At 44.8% G+C, this 20,610-nt stretch overlaps 1 protein-coding gene across 1 annotated transcript in view; it reads left to right on the top strand.

Annotated features, from left to right (window-relative positions):
- The window catches only part of Galnt17 (polypeptide N-acetylgalactosaminyltransferase 17), a 488,817-nt gene that overhangs the window by 352,025 nt on the left and 116,182 nt on the right, over positions 1-20,610 (top strand). The window contains exon 6 of the mRNA XM_004840005.4: positions 17,774-17,891. Within this exon, the coding sequence (XP_004840062.1) occupies positions 17,774-17,891 (118 nt within the window). The remainder of the gene's footprint in view (positions 1-17,773; positions 17,892-20,610) is intronic.

Genomic DNA, 20,610 nt, shown 5'->3' with positions numbered 1-20,610 from the left:
TAGAACTGATGCAATTTTTAAGAAACATTTTCTGCCTGTCGTTAGTTGAATCTGCAAGTGGGGAACCCTGAGACACAGAGAGCACAGGGTAAGGCTGAGCCACAGCATGTCCTGGAGCTCAAGGGCTCAGTGTGCAGCCCTGTGTGCTATAGTCTTAGCAGGTCTGTGTCTCCAAGAAAGGACAGGAGATGATTCAGGCTAGAGGAGCTGGGCAGGTCCCCATTTCTGGGAAGAAGCAATGGTTTCTGGGAGCACAGGGATGTGCTGGTATTGAGGTGGGACAGAAAGAATCTGCTTCAGAAGCCCATGGGCCAGGAGAGGACTGAACCTCTCCTAGGTCTGTGGTCAATCCTCAGTACTGCCATTGTCCCTGTGACAGTAAAGAGCAGGGTCCCCCACAGGAGAGGAAAATTGATGAGGAAGGTCAGATGGGGAGGAAGCTCCACAGGCCTTCTATGGGAGAGCGGGGGTTCAAGTCTCAGTCACACCACTGACTCCTGGAATTTTGCTGGGAAATTTCTCTCTCATTTGTGCCTCAGTTTCATCTTTAGTTGCTGAGGTTGTTGGGAGGATACCTTAGTTCATTCAGTCTGACATTTTTAAAATGCCAACACCTGGATGCTTATAAACAATAGAAATTTACTAATCACCATTCTAGAGGTGGAGAAATCCTAGATCAAAGCGTCCAGTAGTTTCCGTGTTGGGTGGGGCCCGCTCTCATGGTAGAGGAGGCAGGAGCTCCTTTGGGCCCATTTTATAAGGGTCCTGACCCGTTCATTCACCAGGGCTCCACCTTCCTGACCACCTGCAAGGACCTCACTTCCTGATACCATCACAAGGGGGATTAGGTTCCAACATGTAAATTCTGGGGGACACAAACACTTGGGCCATATCAGAGGATTGTGAAGTAATGTCTATAAACCTTCACACTTTCCAAGCATACAACAGATGTTAGCCATCAGGGTGCTGGTGGCAAAGCTGCCACGTTCATGGTCCTGAAGCAGCCGCCCTGGAGCCAGGTGACAGAGGCTGTTCAAGGTGGACAGGTGCAGAAAGGGTCCCCAGGGCTGATAAAACCCAACCAAAATCACAGCTGCACAGTCCTCTGAACACCTCTGCTTTGGGTTCCCTTCTCTGGAAACTCGCAGTAGGTGTAGACTTGCTTGTAACTCTGGACTTGATTTTCTGGCTTGCTCAATGGAAAATGTTTGGAGATTCATTTTCTAAACTCTGAGTCCAGCCCTCTGTGGGAGGCCAGCCTCATGTGTGGTCTCCCCCTGGCTCCATCCTTGGCAACTCACCCCCACCCAACTGAGCTGCTCCACAGCGTCATCTGTCAAAGCTGTTATGAGTGTCCCATTCCCTCCTGTCTTCTTAATGGCCTGCCCTTTGGGACCTAATTTGATAAGTATGCTTTCAGGGAACCACCGTTGATGTCAGGATGAATTCAAGACTAAAGATGCTGCTTCTGGGATGTGAGCTGTGGTTTCATCTGCAGCCCCCTCATCATCAAAAGCCATGGGTGGAGCACTCGTGACCGGAGAAAGGGCAAGATGGCAACACACTTGCCAAGGAGAGTTATAGGTGATGTCTACTCTAGTACGCAGTTGCAAGCTACTGTGCTGAGATAGTCAAAGGATTCGTGGAGGGGCACAGCAGGGCTCACACCATGAAATCTAAGTACTTGAGAAGGAGCTGACAGGGAATGGCTTAGACTCGGAGGAAGAAGCACAGATGTTTTCAACATTGGAGTGAAGAGCAGAGGATTTTCAGAGTGGTACAGGTACAAATGGAGTACTGGTCAGCCTTCAAGAAGGATACATTTGTGTCATTTGTAGGAAAATGGATGCACCTTGAGTCTGTAATGGTAAGTGAAATAAAATCAGACATAAAAAGTTAAATATTACATGGTTTCTCTTATATAAGAAACACAAAGTATAAATAATTTAAAGAGAAAAATGAAAGAAAGATGATAGGAAACAAGGAGGCAAAATTTATGGATATGGGAAGTTGATCTGGGGATGAAGGCAATGGAGGGAAGGGAGAGGAAGCGGAAGTAAAAAGTATCAAGATGCAATACGCATATGTACCAATATCCCCTGATGAATATATCCATTATGTACTGCAAACACATATAAATTTTAAAATGTGTAGAAAAAGAAATCTGGAAAGGCTAGGAGGGGACCCAATCTCAGCAAACCTTGAATGTTGCCCCAGATGATGATGATGAACACTCTAGAGTTTTCGATGATAACAAACAGCCAGCCGAAGCACATGTGCCATAGGTTTGCCACCACTGCCTAAGAGTTGGGATTCATCAGGCAGATCCCGGGACACTTTGAAAGCAAACGAGCTCAGGTGTAATCTTCTAAAGGCTGTTGCCTTTGCATTTGGGGGTGGCTGAGACAAAGCATTTTGGGTATCAGATGGTGTTTTGGGGAGAGCCAGCCGGTGGACGCTGTGCCTACAATCAGTGTCCTATGTCTTTGAGGGAACAGATCCCTTTGGAAAGGACACTCTCATAGGGGAAAATGCAGCACAAGTACTGTGGAGTGTTGACTGATGACATGTGGTTTGTCCTGGGCTAATTATCAACAAACCAGCCTTCCAGTGAAATAACTACTTCTCTGGGCTTATGCCCTTGAGCCAGGAAGCCAGTAGGAAGCTGGCCATGAGAAACAGCTTCTCGTGAGACGCTGGGTGTTGCCAGGCTCTGTACCCTGGGGCCCACAGGGTCTCCACATGCCATTGTGTTAGGGAGGGCAGCCACGGTCCAGCCCCTTTCAGACAGTCTTGCTGATTTTCCAGGATGTCTCCCACACTGTGAGGGTCAGAGTTGTCAGCTTCTCTGGAATTCCAGAAGTTTCTAGACCTATGTGAATGGAGAAAGGGGTGGAGGGAAGGATGGATAAGATCAGTAGAAGAGATCTTAATGTAAATTTTATTATAAAATTCTATAAAACTTAATATATCTTACTACACCAAATGTCTTTCTTCTTAATTAATCAATTTATTTATTTTTGTGGTAGTGGAGGATTGAACCCAGGGCCTTTGCACTGAGCTACAGCCTTTTATATTTTATTATTTGAGACAAGGTCTTCCTAAGTTGCCAAGCTGCCCAGGTTGGGCTTAACCTTGTGATCTTCCTTCCTCAGCCTCCCAGAGTGCTGAGATTACAGCTGTACAACACCACTCCTGGCTCTCCTTTATCCTTGAGTTGTGTTAATAAAAGCCCTTTTCTGTTACTCCAGTTTGATACATCCCAAGCCCATGGAGGGAATGGTGGCATCCCAAGTCTCTGGAAGAATTTTGGAGAAAAAGAATCTATCCTGTGACATAGGTCTTCTGGTAGAACCAAAGAGGAGGTTTAGAGAGAAGGCTTCGTAGACTCTCCCTGTAAAAGCACCCAGAAAAGAGTATGTGAGTTTCTTAGCTATATTCTGACCTTACTCAAGTAATAACCACATATGAAAAACAAAACAAAACACAAAACAACAACAAAACACCGCTTGCTGTCTTCCTGGGAACAAAACCCAACATGTTTTCAAAATAATAATTAGAATGTGATATGGACAAAATAATACTGATTCACATGAGTTGTGCCCTAATTTAAAATTCAGAACAATCATTGCTAGTGTGATATTTTTAAACAAAACTGTTGCACCCAGTGAGAGAGAACCAACCAGAGACCGATATTAAGTCCACACAGGAGTTTATTACCTACCGGCCGGGACCCGAGCCGAACGTCAGACTGGAGCCTCAACTGGGGGTTGACAAACATGTTTTATACACCTTTGAGGCCAACAGTTCCTAGGCCCGCCTATGGGATAGAACTAGTAAAGCAAGCAAAAGGTACAGAAGCAGAACGTCCTGCTGTTAGAACATTTGTAAAACAATAGTTGATTAATTGTTATTTCTAAAGAGACTTTCTAAGGGGAGGAGGTTTTTAAGCTTCCTCCTTCTGAGTTCATCTAAAGAGCAGGCAGGTGGGTTAAGCAGCAATATGGAGTCTGTCTTGCTAACTAGGGTCTTTCAAAAACTAAGGAAAAATATCTTTCTTTTTAATTATAAAAGTCGACAGGTTCATGGTAAAGACATGAAAAAAGCTCAAAGAAGAAAATAAAAATAGCTCACAACTTCACAACACAGAAATAATATTTCACAATATTTTTCCCATATTACCTTTCATTATACTTTCTATATTTAAATAAAGGGATCAGGCACAGTCACAATTGTATTCTTTTTATTAGCATGGTAACATGAAAATTGTCTTGTATCAATCAATATTTTTAAATGATGTGTAATGGCTGCATACATTCTATCATGCCAAATATAGCAAAGTGTACTTAACTATATCACTACTGATGAAAATTTAGATTTATTATAGTAATATTTTAATATACAAATTTTTTGTTTAAATCTCTATTTCTTTTTCTTTCCTTTTCTCACCGTTTATAAGATTTTCTGTGTTTTAGATGTGATGAGCTTCTTGAATCCGTGGACTGATGTATCTCCTCAATTCTGGGGCATTCTCAGTCATTATCTGTTAAAATTTTGGCCTGTGACTAGATGTTCCCCCAAAGCCTCATGCAGTCATAAGGGGGCTTTTCAGAGGTGGTTGGATCTGGAGTCTGTGGTGCTGGGATTGAGGATGTGTGATGATGACTAAATTACTCCACTGACTGAGTTGGCACTGCTCTGCCTAGGATTAAGGGTGTGAGTGCTACAGCTGCCCTAGGATGGGTAGCCTGCATGAAATATAAGGGACAGGGAGAGGGCTAATGTGCCCTCTCCTGCCTGCCATGGACTGTTTCTCCTCTGCAATGCCTGTCTGCCATGACACCCTGCCTTGGAGCCAGCAGATTATGGACTGAAACCTCTACAAACTGTGAGCCAAATAAACCTTTCCCCCTTTAACTTTGGGTGTCTGTTTATCTCAGCAATGAGAAAAGTAACTAACACGCACCCTGTTTCTTCTCCCCTGGAATTTCACAAACCTTATCAGTATATTCTCTGCTCTGCCTGGCTTTTGAAATATATTTTGCATCTGTTGTCTCTTTGTCCTCTGAACAGTTTCCATTAAGATTTTAGGATGGAAACTATTCTGGGTCATTCCCTCTGACTTGTCTTCTAGCCCAATAACACTATTTTCAGCTGTGCCCAACTTGCTGTTAATCTAGCCATTAAGTTCTTACTTTCAGCACCTACACTTTTTGATTCTAGATATTTACCTTTTCTCTTTTCTCAAACCTGCTGTGTCACTTTATCGTTTCCAGTTACCTGCCAGAATTTTTAAGCTTGCTTTTCACCCTTTATCACAGCAAATAGAGGATTCTGTGCAGCAGCTGTCTGATACTGTAGTTGAAACATCTGGAGGTCCTGTGCCTCCGTTTTTGTTGGGTTCTTTCCACGGTTCTACCTTCAGCATCTTGCCTCCTGATGCTTCTGATTATCTCTAATTACATTTTGTAGATGTTAGATCCCCTGTTTGAAAATTGCTTATCAAATTAATTTGGAATCTAGGATCGTGTTATTTGCTATCAGTGGAAGTTTTTGCTTGCTTCTGCCAGGAGCATGGGAGTGCTAGCAGAGCCGGGTCCCACTAATTAAAATTCAAGGTTTGAGTTTCTCTAGTGTGTCTAGGGCAGGGCTCCCCAATCCCAGAGCCCCGGATTGACACCAGTTCATGGCCTGTTAGAAACCAGGCCATAGAGCAGGAGGTGAGCCATGGGCAAGTGAGTGAAGTTTCATCGTATTTAAAGCCACTCTCATCTCTCACATCACCACTTCTTGTTAGGGGCTCCACCTCCTATTGGTAGGTGGGGCGCTGGATTCTCGTAGGATTGTGGACTCTACTGTTAACTGCGCAGGCGCAGGATCTAGAGCTTGTGCTTCTTTGAATCTTTCCACCGCGCCTATTCCCCTCCATGGAAAATTGTCTTCCATGAGATCAGTACCGGGTGTCAAAAACACTGGGGCTGCTAATGTAGAGCAAATGCAGCAGACTTAGTGGGAGCTCAGGTTATAGTTATTCTTCAGGACAGACTTTCAGTGTCCTAACCAAAAATAGAGAGTAGTTCGCCAGGGTCTCCATTATTAATAGGCAACAAAGCTCAACTTTTAACCTCTGGGTTTTTTGTGATTGTTGCTTGTTGTACCTGAGGATTGAACCCAGGACCTCTTCATACTCACCAAGCATGCTCTCTACCACCGAGCTGCATCCCAACCCTCAGATTTCTGAGGTTGCCAGCAACACAGCTGAGCCCCTTGGCTTCTCCTTCTGAACTAGAGTGCCCCAAACCCAGTGCTGCTCTTCTTTTTCTCTCTTTGCTCGGTATCAGCCAAATCTCAGCTCAGCGATTTCCATTTTGTTCATCTGTAACAGTTTCATTATGATTTTTAAAAAATTTTCCCTTCAGTTGTTGTAGCTGTAGAATTGGTCTAAATCACATAATCTTACATTCTCAGAGGCAGAAATCATTATTAATTTCCTAAGCTGTATTCCTAAGAGTAGAATTTCAAGGACTAAAACATGTCTGTCTTTAAGAGACAGACCACCAGATTACTTTCTACAGAAGTGTTTTTCTTATGTGAATCCTTTATTCCTTTTTTTCCCTAGTTTTCTATGAGTGTTTTAAAGACTATTCTTTTACGTACTCTAAAACCTCTAGCGCATTTTCAATTTTAGTCAGATATTTTTAAAAGTGACTTTATTTCTCCATAGTTGAATTCAGCTTACTCTCTAGTCCTCATTTTTACTGATGATGGAAAAGAAAACTAATCTTTTTATACTTTTTTTTTTTGGTACCAGGGATCTAACTCTGTTCCTTGCGCTTGCGCAGCAGGCGGCAAAACCACTGGGCTAAATCCCCGGCCAGAAAACTGATCTTTGTGTTTCAAGGCAGTTCAGTTTCTTCCAATTGAAAACTCTGTCTCTTTCAAGGCAAATGCTCTGTTACATCAGGATTCAAACATTCTGTTCTTTATAAAGCCGCTCTTCCCCCGGAACATCCTCCTTCTGCCTCTTCCCATTCCTAGTATCCAGCACCTCGGAGAAGAGGAGAGGTTCTCCTTGGGGACCCCATCACTGACTTGTCTCAGACATCCTGATCTTGAGAGTTTTGTCCCCTCCATATTCACAGCTGATTCTTTGGTCCTGAGTCCCAGGTACAATATCCATTCATCAGTGCCCTCGCGTCTTCTCATTCCTTCCATGAGCCTGATCAGTATTTTGTCACCCCTTCCCCTAGGGTACACAGCAATTTAGGATTTCCTGCATGCCAGGAGCTGCCTGTGGGCATGGAGGACATTGGTTTAGGTCCTTTTTCTGCCTGAACATCGCTCCACCATTTCTATTCATCCGCCTGGGGCAAGACGTATGCCTCCCCCAGAGTACTGGACAGGAAGCAAAGAATCCCTTTCTTTTTCCTTCTTGTCCTCAAGTCTATTTGCAAAACTTCTCTCCATGCTCCTTTATTTGATGAGCAGTAGTGCTGGCCTGAAACTCCTGGGAGAAGCCTTTCCCTTGTATCTGTCCCCTTTGCCCTCAACCAACCCGGGAACAATTCGCCCAGAAACATCCCATAAGCCAATGGTTCTCAACCCAGGCTAAACTTGAGATTCAAATGTGAATGTACACCCATCACTTCAGAGTGTCTTGGAGTGAGCTTGGGCATAGGTTAATTTTTAAAGTTCCCCACGTGAGTTTAAGGTTTGCCAGCCTTGAAACCCACAGTCTTGTCGCAGTCTCCATTCTCTGGCTTCACTGGGAGGTCATCCTTGATATGTAAAGGGAAGATTTGGGAATCTAGAAATGCTTTTCTCTCTTTGTTGCCTGGCTCATGCACTTGAAATCCTGTTTAGCATCAACTGTCGGTTTTATAGTCACAGCAAAGAAGTCCTTTATTTCTTTCAGCCTCACTCTGACAGTCTCTGTCCATCTAAAGCTACAGCTGCCTCTTGATGACATAGCAAATCCGGAATAGAAAAGCCCACTTTATAATTCAAAATAAATCACTGTATTACTTTATTTGACTACTTGCTTAAAGCTGTGTACCATGAATGTAGCCATTAAGTTAACAAGGCCATCAGAGACCTGTGGTCTTACTTGGACTTGTCTGGGCCCCCAAAACAGTTGTTGTCATTGTATGGTCCTTGGATGAGTCCTGTGGGCCACCAATGAGGAATGTTTTTAAGAAGCAGATTTGTAACACCAGCACTCTGGGAGGCTGAGTTCCATTCATAGCACCACCAAACAGAAGTTGTTCTACATCAGTCCTGGAAGTTGGGGGCCGGGGCGATTAACACCTTTTACAGGTGAGAAGGAAGATTATCTCTCTTCCATGTCTCTCACCACCTGAGTCATCCTCTGTCCTTTTGAAAGAAACCTTCTTACAGACTGTCTGGTACCATGTTGTTCTACATTGAATCTGCCCTCCTCTCTTGGGTTCCATGGTCTAGCAGACAGATTGATCACATTTTTTAGGTCAAATGCCACATAGTGAATATTTTAGGATTTTTGAGCCAAGGGAAAAAAACAAGAATGTTATGTAGGTTCTTACAAACAAGAGCAAAGACTGATTAACACAAATATTTTGTTAACAATAATCCAAAAAGTAGGAATAGTGATAATAATTTTTTATAATCCAGATCTATTAATGTGAATAATTAAATTTTTGTTGTAAGGTACATTTTATTTCTTTGAGGCAAAAAGTTAGTGTCCCTATCACGAAATCAATTATAAATATTCATTTGTGAAAGACATTCATAGCTCTCCAGCCAGACAAAAGCAGGCAGTACAGTTTACTGATGTCTATTCTAGATCTTTCCTCTTTTTCTCGTCCAAAAACATTCACTCAGCCACATCTTGTCTCACAAGATAGCTAACCAGACTTTAAAAATTATATATATAATAATTATGAAATGCTGGTGGCTGGTAATGGCTTAATGTGTCACCACTTCTTAAGAAACTTTGTGCTCTTAAAAAATACTCTTCAAAGGATCATTTGCAAATCGGTTTCTCAAAGCCTAAAGAAAACGTGATTAGCAAAGAGCAAAAGTGTTACCCTGAGATAATTGCTTCTAGGAGACTTCTTGCTGGAAAGTTTCAAGAGGGTCTTTGTTTCAATAAAACAAGCCCAGGCAAAATCAATCAGCCAGGAAATACATTTGGAACTGGCAACTTCCATCCCCACTGGCATCTTCTGGATCTGTGAAAAATCACACTCCAGAGAGATGAGCGTTTCCTTTATCCTCAGAAAGGAAAGGCTCGTAATACCCAGACAGTTCGCTTCCCAATCTGGAGAAAGTTGTTTCGATGTGAATTATCCCAGCAACAGAAGTGAAAGTGCTACCTCCACTGAACAGAAAGCACTGGCCTTTGGGTCCTATTTTCTTGTGAGCTATTTGTGTGCTGGATACAGTGTTTGATTCTTTTAAAAGGCAGAGGTACTTACCCTTTTGGTATTTATACATATTGCAGAGGCAAATGGAACTCTGGGTATTAAATTACTGTACTGTGCGCCAGTTGAGAATTCTATTGAAGTCAGCCAACTCGTTGCCCAAAATTATATTTTTAGTGTTTAGCAGCTGCAAGTTCCCAGAAATCTTCAAAGTGGGACCACTTATTCCACCCAGTGAGAAAGCTCTTAGCTGCTTCCAGTTTTGGATGATCTGCCTGGGAAGCGGTAGGGTACCAGGCTGGGTGTGGAGGTGGACACCACAGGGTTGCTCCTGGCCCCACACTTAATTTGCGTGTGTCTGTGCTTGGCCAGGTCATGTTCCCTCTGCTATAGTTTGGATCTTAAATGTCCCCCAAGGGCCCATGTGTTAAGGCTTAGTCCCCAGGCTGCTGCTGTTGGGAGGTGGTAGCATCTTTGAGAGGTGGGGCCCCTCGGGAGTGCTGTAGGTCACTGGGGGTCGTGTCCTTGAAGGGGATTGTGGCACCTGGGTCCCTTTTCTCTTTCTCATTTTTCTCCCTGGCCAGCAAATAAGCAGTTTTGTTCCACCACATGCTCCTTGCCACTGCTATCCAGCACACCCCCACCACCACCTAAAAGCAATGGGTCCACCTGAGCATGACTTGGAATCTTTCAAACCATGAGCCAAAATAAACCTTCTGTCTATAATTTGATTGTTTCAGGTGTTTGTGAGAGTGGCAGGAAGCTGACTAATGCAATCTGTGAGCCTCAATTTTCTCAGCCATAAAATGGGGCTAATAATACCCACCAGTAGGGCTGCTTTGTGGGTTGGTAATAATTATGAATTATCCTAAGGTAGCACCAGACACATACACTGCCCAGTGAAGGGGGCTGTTGCCCTCACTGAGAAGCTCCCCCCAGATTCTCCCCTCTCTCACCCCTACCTGTCTGTTGGTCACCTTAGCATAATGGATTTGCATCCACATCGGGACCTGTTTACTAGGAGCTGGTATCAAAGGATTCACGGTATATGATGCTGTCACAAAATGCACCAAAACAAATGAATTTGGGTTAACCACGCTACCTTTTGCCAAAGAAGTTGACGTATAATCCTCCCTGGGTATCTGAGATGGATTAGTTCCAGGCCTCCACACAGTTGTTCAAATCCATGGATGCTCAAGTCCTTTATATAATTGGTATGATATTTGTATATAACCTGTGCACCTCCTCCCCTATTCTTTAATTCACTTCTAGATGACTTGTAATACCTAATGCAAGGTACATGTTATGCAGACAGTTGTACCATATTGTTTAGGGATCAGTGATAAGAAAAATGTCTGTTCAGTACAGTTGCAATTATTTTCACAAACATTTTAAATCTACAGTTAGTGGAATCCACGCACACAAAATCTGTGAACTACCAAAATACCCAGCGCTAATTATCCCCTGAGAACAAGTTTGCAGAAATTCATACGAGGGAAACTCTAGGAATGGTGTTGAGTTTTAAATGCTTTCCTTGAAAATGGAGCTTTGAATGGGAAACTCGCCTAGTTATTGGGTGAAGCAGAGCTAAGACCAAAGAAAAGGGCAGATGTTTGAGTTTGAGCTCAGAGAGAAGTAGTGAGTTCCAATGAGAAAGGCCAGGTAGAATGAGAAAAGGATGTAAGCCCATGATACCTGGATCAAAAAACATCCACATGATACAAATTTGGAGACCTGGCCACCAGGGAACAAAGGCTGAGGGGTTACTGGGTTCTAGAAGGAAAGAGACAAGAGGTGAAAAGTGCTCAAAAACAAGAGGCAAACACCAGCACCGAAGGTGGGAACCAAGACAGCTAATTGCACAGTGCAAGGTGCGCACCTGGGCAGGAGCGCTTAACTGAAGAGGGAACAGAGTGCTCAGCAGAAGACATTTCTCCACAGGGGCTTCCTGCTCATCTGTAGGCAATGGGTCAGCAGAGCCTCCAGCTTCCAGCTCCTTCTTTCCCCAACACCTCCGGAGCCTGCTCTTCTCATACCAATATCATCACCCATGAGGCATAACTCAGGTCACCACAGCTTCACCCACAAACTATTTTTACTAAAAGACAACAAGGAAAGAGTCGACTTGTCTGCTAGGATGGAATCCCATGTTTTCTAGCCTCAAGTGCTCAGGGCTTACTCTAACAAAGTCTTCCTAGATTGCCTCCTCCTTGCTAATTGCATCAAGGAAAGAATGGATGTTCTTGACCCCTGCCCAGAAGCCTTCTCTTCCAAACACTGGCAAGGCCTTCAGAACTGAGCGTTAGATTCGGAGGGAAGAGCGGCACCATCTCTGACCTTGACAAATACAGTTGTGGGGTGTGGTGGGGTTGAAAGAGAGGAATTGGAGTCACCTGGTACACACAGCTGTTTGAAGGAAGCTGGCTCTAAGGAGACGCTGCCTGGAAGGAAATGGGTCCCAACAGGGGCCTTTGTGGGATGTGACAGCCACCAGGCATGATCAGGTCCTGAGAGGAAGCTGATCCTGAGCATTGTTTCAGGGGAGGGACTTATGAGTGAGGATCATGTGGGCTGTGCAGTTGTACAGAGGTCAAGCAGGAAGACCCAGAAACAAGTAAATGGGGCCATGTTGGGGTGTGGACATTCTCTTTAGTGTGCTGAGTTTGAGGGGGTTGGGGTTTTTTTTTTTTTTTTTTTTTTTTTTTGGTTTTGAAGTGCTGGGGATTGAACCCAGGGCCTTTGCATTGAGCTACGTCCCCAGCCCTTTTTATTTTTTATTTTGAGTCAGGGTTTCACTAAGTTGCCCAGGCTGGGCTCGAACTTGCCATCCTCCTGGCTCAGCCTCCCTGAGTGCTGGGGTTACAGGTATGTGTGTCACCACAGCCCCCAGCTTGTGTGCTGTTTCTTTAGGGAATAGGAAGGGAGGTCATCAGCTAAGAGTGAGGAAGAAGGAGGAGATGCTGGAGGTTTGGGGAGGGAGAAGAGGGGGCAGCTTGGAGCTTGAAGTATGATCAAAGGGCAGTGCCAGTGACTCAAGGCCCTGCATTCAGACTGAAATCAGCCCATGTGTTGTGTTTCTGTAGCTTAGTCCAGCTGTTCACAGCGGGTGAGGAGTGGGCAGAGCCCTCTTGCTTGGCACCTCTGGGGTTTCTCCAACTGAGAGCAAAGAGAGATGGTGACACCAGGGCACCATTACAACTCCGGACCATGGCTTTGAGCTGGGCGAGGCCACTGTCAGGGGACAGGGCCAATGCTCGGAAGATCCCAGTGAGGTAGGAGGGGTGGATGTGGAAATGGGAGTGAGCTGGACAGACAGGGCAGGGCAGGCAGACTTGAGTGCTTCCGGCTGGAGAGGACAGATGAGCTTTGGTTTTCTGCTTTTGGTGAGGTATATTTTCTATAAGGCCATGTGATTCTGATTTTGTAATATAATTTTTTTTTTGAAAACAAAAATGTTGACTTCGAAGGGCAGGGAGGAGTGGGTGGATGGAGGTGGTCTCACAGAGGATGGTTTGAGATTAGGAAGTCAAGATGGACAATGGGACGTATTTGAGGAATGCTGAATGGTCCAGAGTGGCTGGGCCGTGGCTAGAAAGGAACTGAGAAGGGCAAGAGTACTAAGAAGACATTGAATATCACAGAATAGGGAGCCATGGAGGGATGTTGAGGAGGGGCAGCCACAGAGATGTCCTTTGTCACCTATGAAAGCGGAAGCATTGAAACTGAGATTGCAGTACATCTCTAGGGATTCCTGGGGCTGCCACCTCCCCTTTACTGACTCCCTCATCCTTTGCTGGCCCCCCCAGCTGGAACTGTTGTGTGTGTTACATATATTTTGTGTAACAGGAACAATAAAAGTGATTATTTTTCATTTCTTTTCTTTTCCTCTGTAGTAGAGGTATTAGGCTTTGGCAGATCCATTGACATGATTATCATTTTTGAATGATTTTGAATTGAAATGTTTGCACTAATGGTGGTAATCGCGGTTGAGTCTGAAGGACGAGCCTGTATGCAAACGTTCTAGGATTGCGTCATCCCAAAGTACTATCAACTGTGGCTCACTTGGTTGGGCAGGTGTCGAGGATGCCACTGTGGAGAGGAAATGGGGCCAGGCTTGGCTCTGGGTTTGCTGATTAAAAGGACAAGGCTCACTAACCTGCCACAGATTACAGCATGTCCCAGCACGGATTACAGCAGGCAGTGGCTCCTGCTGGAGACCTTCTTCTCCCAGACAGGGGACAGTGGTGGCTGCTCTTAGTCTGGTCAGGTGGCTGGAGAATTCCAGGTAGTCACCCCCTGAACACCAGCAACACTGCCTGGCCAAGCCCTGGGTGAGGATGTCTTTTAACCATTTAAGAGGCATGATCAAACTACACTGTGAATGTTTACATTTTTTAAAAAATGTATTACAGTAAAAGACACGTTGCCATGAATGCCCCTCAAAATCCTTCCCCTTACTTTGAAAACATTCATCCCATCATTCTTGTCTCTTTCTGGACTCCTCTTTTGTGAGTGTCTTTACAAGGACAGATAAAAAATACAGTGAATGTTGCTGCTGCATGCCCTCCAAGAAAGAGGCAGGCTGAAAAATTGTAATGTGCCTTCATTCACCTTATTCAGATCTGGCACTATGCAACTTCTGGCTCTTCCCCAAAGTCAAAATGATTGTGAAAGGAAAAGGCTTTTAATCGGTTCTGAGCATGGAGGCAACCACAACAGTGCAACTAAAAACACTCACAAAAGAGGACTTGCAGAACTGCTGCACGTGTAGTCACACCGTGTGGTCTCCACTCGGTTCATCCATGCAGCTCCTGCACCATGGGAAAAGCCCACCCTGGTGTGATGGGACTGTGAGCTTCTACTTCTGATCAGAGTGATAGGCCACCTCCTAGGGACGCCTGTCGGAGCTGCTTCCTGCCTTTCCTCCCATAGTCCCTGTCTGGTTATTCTTGACCCTGTGGCAGATTTGGACAGTGTCCTTTAAGAGATCTTGCCACATAACACCAACAGCAAAAATTACCAGTCTTTGTTCCACAGCCTCCTCCCCTGTCTTCTGGTGGCCTCTCATGGGCCCTTGCAGCCTGGCCAGCTAACCTGTGCTGGTCTTGTTTCAATAAGGAGGCCTGAGGTGACCTCGCCATTGTGCTATAAGAAATCCTGGGCGTTCTTGGGTAGAACCTGGTGCAAGGTGCTGAATGGAGCAGTCTCCTGTAGAGAGGGGCTGAGGGAAAGTCATACTGTGACATTATCCCCTTATCACCCATAGCTGAGAAGTAACATCCCGATAAAACCAAGTTACATGATAATATCAGACTGATTGACCAGGATGATGTTACCCACAGGGCAACCTGAGAAGAATCTGGAAGGAAGAAAAGCCCAGAAGTGATGAGATTCCGATCCCTCTTCTCTTCCATCCCACCCCTTTTGCTTCCCTCCCCCTCCATCTCTAGAATGTTCTCTTCCTCTCTACCGCTCATCTTTCCTCCCTTCCTTTCCTCTCCCTTCTCCCTTCCAGCCTCGCTGTCCCCTTGTCCCCTGAGGCTTCCCAGAGCCCCTTCCTACCAGGCACCCTCCCCCAGATCTGTTCACTCCTTCATTTCTTCTGCTGGGCTTAGCAGGTGCCTGCCCTGTGTCACGTGACACCGGCTCCAGGAACCACAGGGACAAATTTCAGGGCTGACTTCTCTGCTTGCAGAGAGGGACCTGGTAGGCAGATGTAGAGAAGGCTGTGCAGGACAGTTCTCCTGGTATGAATGCAAACCCTGAGTCCCACCTCTAAATCAGACTCTGTGATTCTGGGTGTGTGTGTGTGTGTGTGTGTGTGTGTGTGTGTGTGTGGTACTGCAGAATTGAACCTAGGGCCTTTGAACTGAGCCACATCCCCAGACTTTTTTTATTTTGAGACAAGGTCTCACTAAGTCACTAAATTGTTCAAGTTGGCCTCAAACTTGCAATCCTCCTGTCTCAGCCTCCCAGAGTGCTGGGATTACAAGTGTGTTCCACCATACCTGGCTAGAATCTGTGTTTTCTAAGAAGCAAGGGAAGCATTGCTGATGCAGATAGACTTGGAGCTGACTCCAGGAAACATCTCTTTCTGCCCATGGAGCTGTGTCAAAAGTGATTACTTCATGTGTGGCTGACTATTCCCCATGACGTTCACTTCCTTGCATGCCCCTGAGAGGTCAGAAAACACCAAGTCTTGGAGCAGGTCCTAAGCACACACACATCAGTGTCAACCACTTTCAGACTCTAGGCACGGGATTTGGGGAGATTTCGATGTCCTCACAATTTCTGTGTAGAAAGCAGAGTTAACCACGGGGTCTGTCTGTCCCTCATGGTCTGCAGACCCCAGGATGCCCCAGGACATCTCTGCTGTGTACTCACCCCGTCCAGCTGCACAGTCACCCGTGCACCAGGGGCCACCAGAGCTCCTCAACATGGTATCCTCTGCCCTCTGAAGTTCCAGCTCTCAGCACTGTATGGACTCCTGGAGAAACCCTGATTTAATGAACCCAAGTGGGTTTGGTACTCTCTCCAGTTCAGTTACTTGACACAAGAGATGGATCCATGCAGTGCTTGTCCAGCTTCTGGGAGGAAGTGACTGACCATGGAGGGCATTGCCATCACTGGTACAGTCAGGGGCATTACAGCCTCAACAGCAAAAGGCAGTGTCCTGTGTGCATCGATGTGACTGGCAGGAGATTTCTGGGAAAACCTGGAGAGGCCTTGCAGAAAGAGGGCAGGGCACATTATTCCTCTCCTGCTCAGTGCCCTGGGCACATTGCATACCTATTTATTTAATCCATGCAGCTATGCTCTGGAGATCTAACCAGGATCTAGAGTCTTTTGTTAACTTCACACAACTACAGTGGCAGTGCCAGTGGTCCACACTGATCCCTGTGCTTCTTCCGGGCACCAAGAAGTACTCTGTATGGTCGGAAATCTGGGCACTGAGGTCAACTCAGAGATCAGGATGAGCCAGTGAGGGTCTAAGATGACAGCCCATACTTAAGCTCAAGAGAATCCACCCATAGCTCCAGGTGGCGCAAGGGAGAGAGCATCTTCCTGGGATTTCAGGCCCTTGGCAATGTGGAGGCTCACCAGCTCCTCCACAAAGCTTTTCTTTGAAGGGCGTAAGAGCTTTGATGTTAGGTCCTGAGTTCAATCCTGTGACTCAGGGAAGGTCACTTAATCTCCGTGTGCCTCCACTATTAAAGAGGTGTTCAGCCTTCTTCGGGGGGGTGTGGAGAGAGTTACCAGGGACAGAGCGCAGACAGTACTTTGTGCCTTGTGTTTGAGGCAACAATTGTTCAATACGTGGTTACAATAATAATAATGTTTCATAATTATTATTATATTTAATAATAATAATTATACTTTTATATTTACTCTTAGTTTCTTGAATGAAGCCCAGAAAAGTTCCTTAGATCTAGTAGATGCTGAGAACTATTTGCTGAATAAATTTATTATACAAGGATGCCCATAAATCTGGAAACAGAGAGAGAGAGAGAGAGACAGAGAGACATGCAAAGGGCTTCTTGGTATTACACTGTAAGGTACCTGATGTAATGCAATATGTAGCATGTGTCAGTGGGTTGTCCCTCACTAACAGTGCAAAAGCACAGCACACTAATGCAGCGTTCCCATCCTTCCCTGCCCACATATCCTCCTGTGACATTGCCTCTCGTGGCTTTGTCTCTGGCTTTTACTATGTCAACTTGAGCCTTTAGTCTACCCCATAAGAAGCAATCAAATGGATCCACATATGCAAAATAAAATAATAATCTTTGTTTTCAGAATTCAAGGTCCCCTGGAGGCGTCCTTTCCATCTGTCCTTCTCAGTCCTCCCTCTCTGTGACGGGAGGGCATCTCCCTGCCATTTATTATTGACACCTATGGACACCACTGCTTCCCTTCCTCCTTTCTACCCCAAGCACCCCAACTGATTTTCTCCTAACGTAATGTGGAGATTGGGTCCTTTGCCTTTGACTTTTCCTCTCCATTCCCTTCACACTCAGCTTGCTTAATCTCTTCAACTTCCTGTGGTGGAGAGTGGCTATGCCCTCTCCTCTCTCTTTCTTGAGACTGCCCATGGACCTCCATGATGTTACCCTGGTGCAGTGAGAACCACTTCCCATGTGTGCAGACATCATATCAATTGGGAGACCCAGCCTTCATCCAGTCTGTGAAGGAACTGGGTTAGCCTTACATATTTCAGCTTCTCTAGTTTTTCTGCAGCTAAAAGGTGGAGATGGGAATGTAGAAATGGAAGGCCTTCCGGGAACTGATGTGACTTTTCTGGAGAAAATCACCCTCCAGAAGGGCTTCTGCTGCTAACACTCCAATGAGCTTAGCTTCTTTCTCTTCTACAGAACACCTGCCATGATTGGCTGCTCCTTCGTGGTCAACAGGAAGTTCTTTGGTGAAATTGGTCTTCTGGACCCTGGAATGGATGTGTATGGAGGAGAAAATATCGAGCTTGGAATCAAGGTTTGTGAAATGGCATCTCTTCCTCTTGATGTATTCGTGTTAGTGAGCAGAGCTGGTTAGTCGTCTTTGAGGTATTTTTAAAAGCTCCTTGGAGTTGATGAATGACAGATTCATTAGTCCACCCCAGTCCTGGGGAGGTGTTTAAGCAAAATTGTCACTTCTTCTTAGATAGAGGGACCTGGGTTTTGCCTTTCTGAAGATTGACTAATTTGTTTCATCCCTTGGTGACTCACAATGGATGTTCACCAGAGAGTTTCGTTTTTCCTTGCATCCAATTTTGTTCTCTCCTTAAATTTTCTTAAAATTAAGTGATCTCCTTGAATTAATAATTCTTTCCTGGGTACATTGATGGTTTGTGTTCATGAAGGATTTATAAGATGCCTGGGGAGGGAAGCCTCATATTCTGGGGATCCCTCATTTCTCAGAAATGTTTCTGGCTGTTGCAGAAAGAGGAGGTAGCAGAATGAGCCCATTATTGGGCTCCCAGCTGAGATCAGCTCCAGTGGCACATATCTTCCCTTCTGGGTTCTAATCACTATTTTATTTGCAAAAATAATTCTACTGTTTGTTTTTTTTAAAGTTGGAAACCACTGATGCATTCCAACCTCTCCATTTTAGAGTTAAGATAAATAACTTCCACGGGGACCAAAGACAAGAGGACACTTTTAGTACCTGATGACAAAGAGTCTCTACTGGACCAAGCTTTGGTCAGGCACCAGAACATTTCTCCTAGGCCCATCTTTGCACTTCCTAGTAGAATCTAGTTTTAGCAAGAACCTGCTAAGTAGATTTAGCAAAAACCCTACACCCTTGATGTCTGCTCGCTGTCCACATCTGATTAGGTTCCTAATCCTCCACTTTCTATCCCCACATGATGTCTGCTCCTTCTGTACTGTCTCCAGGATGAGTCCTACAGAGCCAGAATCCCCTTTAACCTCATGCTTCCTCCTAGTAATTTTCCCTCCACTGACCCCCAGTGTGCTCCTTTGCTATAAAATCCCACTTACTCGTGATATAATCAGAGTTGAGCCCAGGCTGTGTCCCTTACTACAGAATCTCATTGCCATAGCTCCTACCCCTATCACAACAGCTCTGAATCATTTCTGTCTTACTGTGCTCTCACAAGTGTCATTGAGTAACTTTTTCTTTGCTGCCAATAATCACTGAACAATAGATTTGCTACTTCTGTCTGGTGTACCCAGTACTAATACTGTGAAAAGCCAGGCTGGGTCTCTGTGTCACTGTTGTCTGTCCTGAACCTTTGTATACTTGGGCAAACCAGGGTTGCATACTTGGGAAGCAGGCTTGTTGGGAACAACTCAGGACACAACTGGAATGTTTTAGGCCTGTTGCATTGCTTCTGCCTTCCTCTGCTGCAGTCATCTTATTTTTATTCTACCCAGGTGATAACTCAGTGCGTAACTCTGAGCCCTAATCAAAGTCTGCTCTCTGCATCTGATTTCAGTGGTTTTCCCTAAATGCTCAATACCTTTAAGACACCCACTGCACTTCCCATCTGCCCCTGACCTCCCTTTTGCAGGATGAAAAGCATTGTCTCCTCATATAATGAACATCCATAGTTATGAACCTCCAGGCTATATGAGTGAGGGGGATGTTAGGGACCATCTCTGAACCCTAAAATCATTCCTTTTTCAAGACTGTAGATTCTTCTTCCTGCACTTTCAATCCAGACAGAGTTCTTTCCTCAATGGAGTTTGCACAAGACTTTCTTTTAAAGCCCCATGACTCAAAAGCCCATGATTATAGCTAATATATTTGCTAATGTATTTGTGATTCATCCATTTGGAACTTAACTAGAGGGAAAGATCTGGACCGAGCATGCTGAACGTTTGCCTACAACTTAAATTGCAACCTTCCTGCTTTCTCCTTCTTCTCTGTACCTTTGTGCCTCTTTCTCCCTTTTGTATTCAACTTCCAACATAAAATAAAATTTACTTTTTCCTATGTATATTGGTTTTCTCTCTCTTCCCTTCATTAGACTGCAAGCTTGGTGGGGCACAGACATCTGTTTCTCTCACCTTTGCATCCCAATCATGGAGGACCAAGCCTGGTCCATGGCTCAGTGGGAATTTCTTAAATGAATGTTTGAACAATTGCCTTGGAACTCAATGTGAGTAACAGCAATGAAATCGGAGAGATTGGAAGGCAATGATGGTCATATGAGAGATGAAGATATTCAAATAGCTTCTTCCAGGTACTTACTGGTGAGGTCAAGGAGCTGAAGGAAACCCTGTATGGAAAGAGTTGAGGTTTTTTAAATTTTATTTTGAAGACAAGAGAGAATGGATATCTCTATATCTTGAGAAAGGTATCAGTGAAGAGTCAGCCATTACCAGCAGAGCAGAGAGCGGGTGATGGGTGAAACACTGTCCCTGGTGAGGGAAAAGTGCAGGTGAAGAGATTGCTGGGACAAGAGGGAAGCTCTCAGATTTGAGCCACTGCAGGCTACTTCCTATGGACAACACAGACTTGGCAGCAGAAGTCATTGGCTGACTGGGGAGAAGTTGTTAGTTTCCCTGTACTCACAAAGGCATTTTCTTTTGTTTTTAACTTGGAGATTTATTTTTACTAGCTTTATTGAGCTATCATTGACATAAAATTGTACATGTTTAAGATGTATATTATATATATATATATATATATATATATATATAGTTCACCATCAACCTAACTAGCATGCCTATACCTACATAGTTAC

The sequence above is a fragment of the Heterocephalus glaber genome, unplaced genomic scaffold, assembly GCF_053883595.1.
Source record: "Heterocephalus glaber isolate CG9 unplaced genomic scaffold, H.glaber_assembly_v1.0 deba00001610, whole genome shotgun sequence".
Taxonomy (NCBI): domain Eukaryota; kingdom Metazoa; phylum Chordata; class Mammalia; order Rodentia; family Bathyergidae; genus Heterocephalus; species Heterocephalus glaber.
This window is presented reverse-complemented; position numbering and strand designations above follow the sequence as displayed.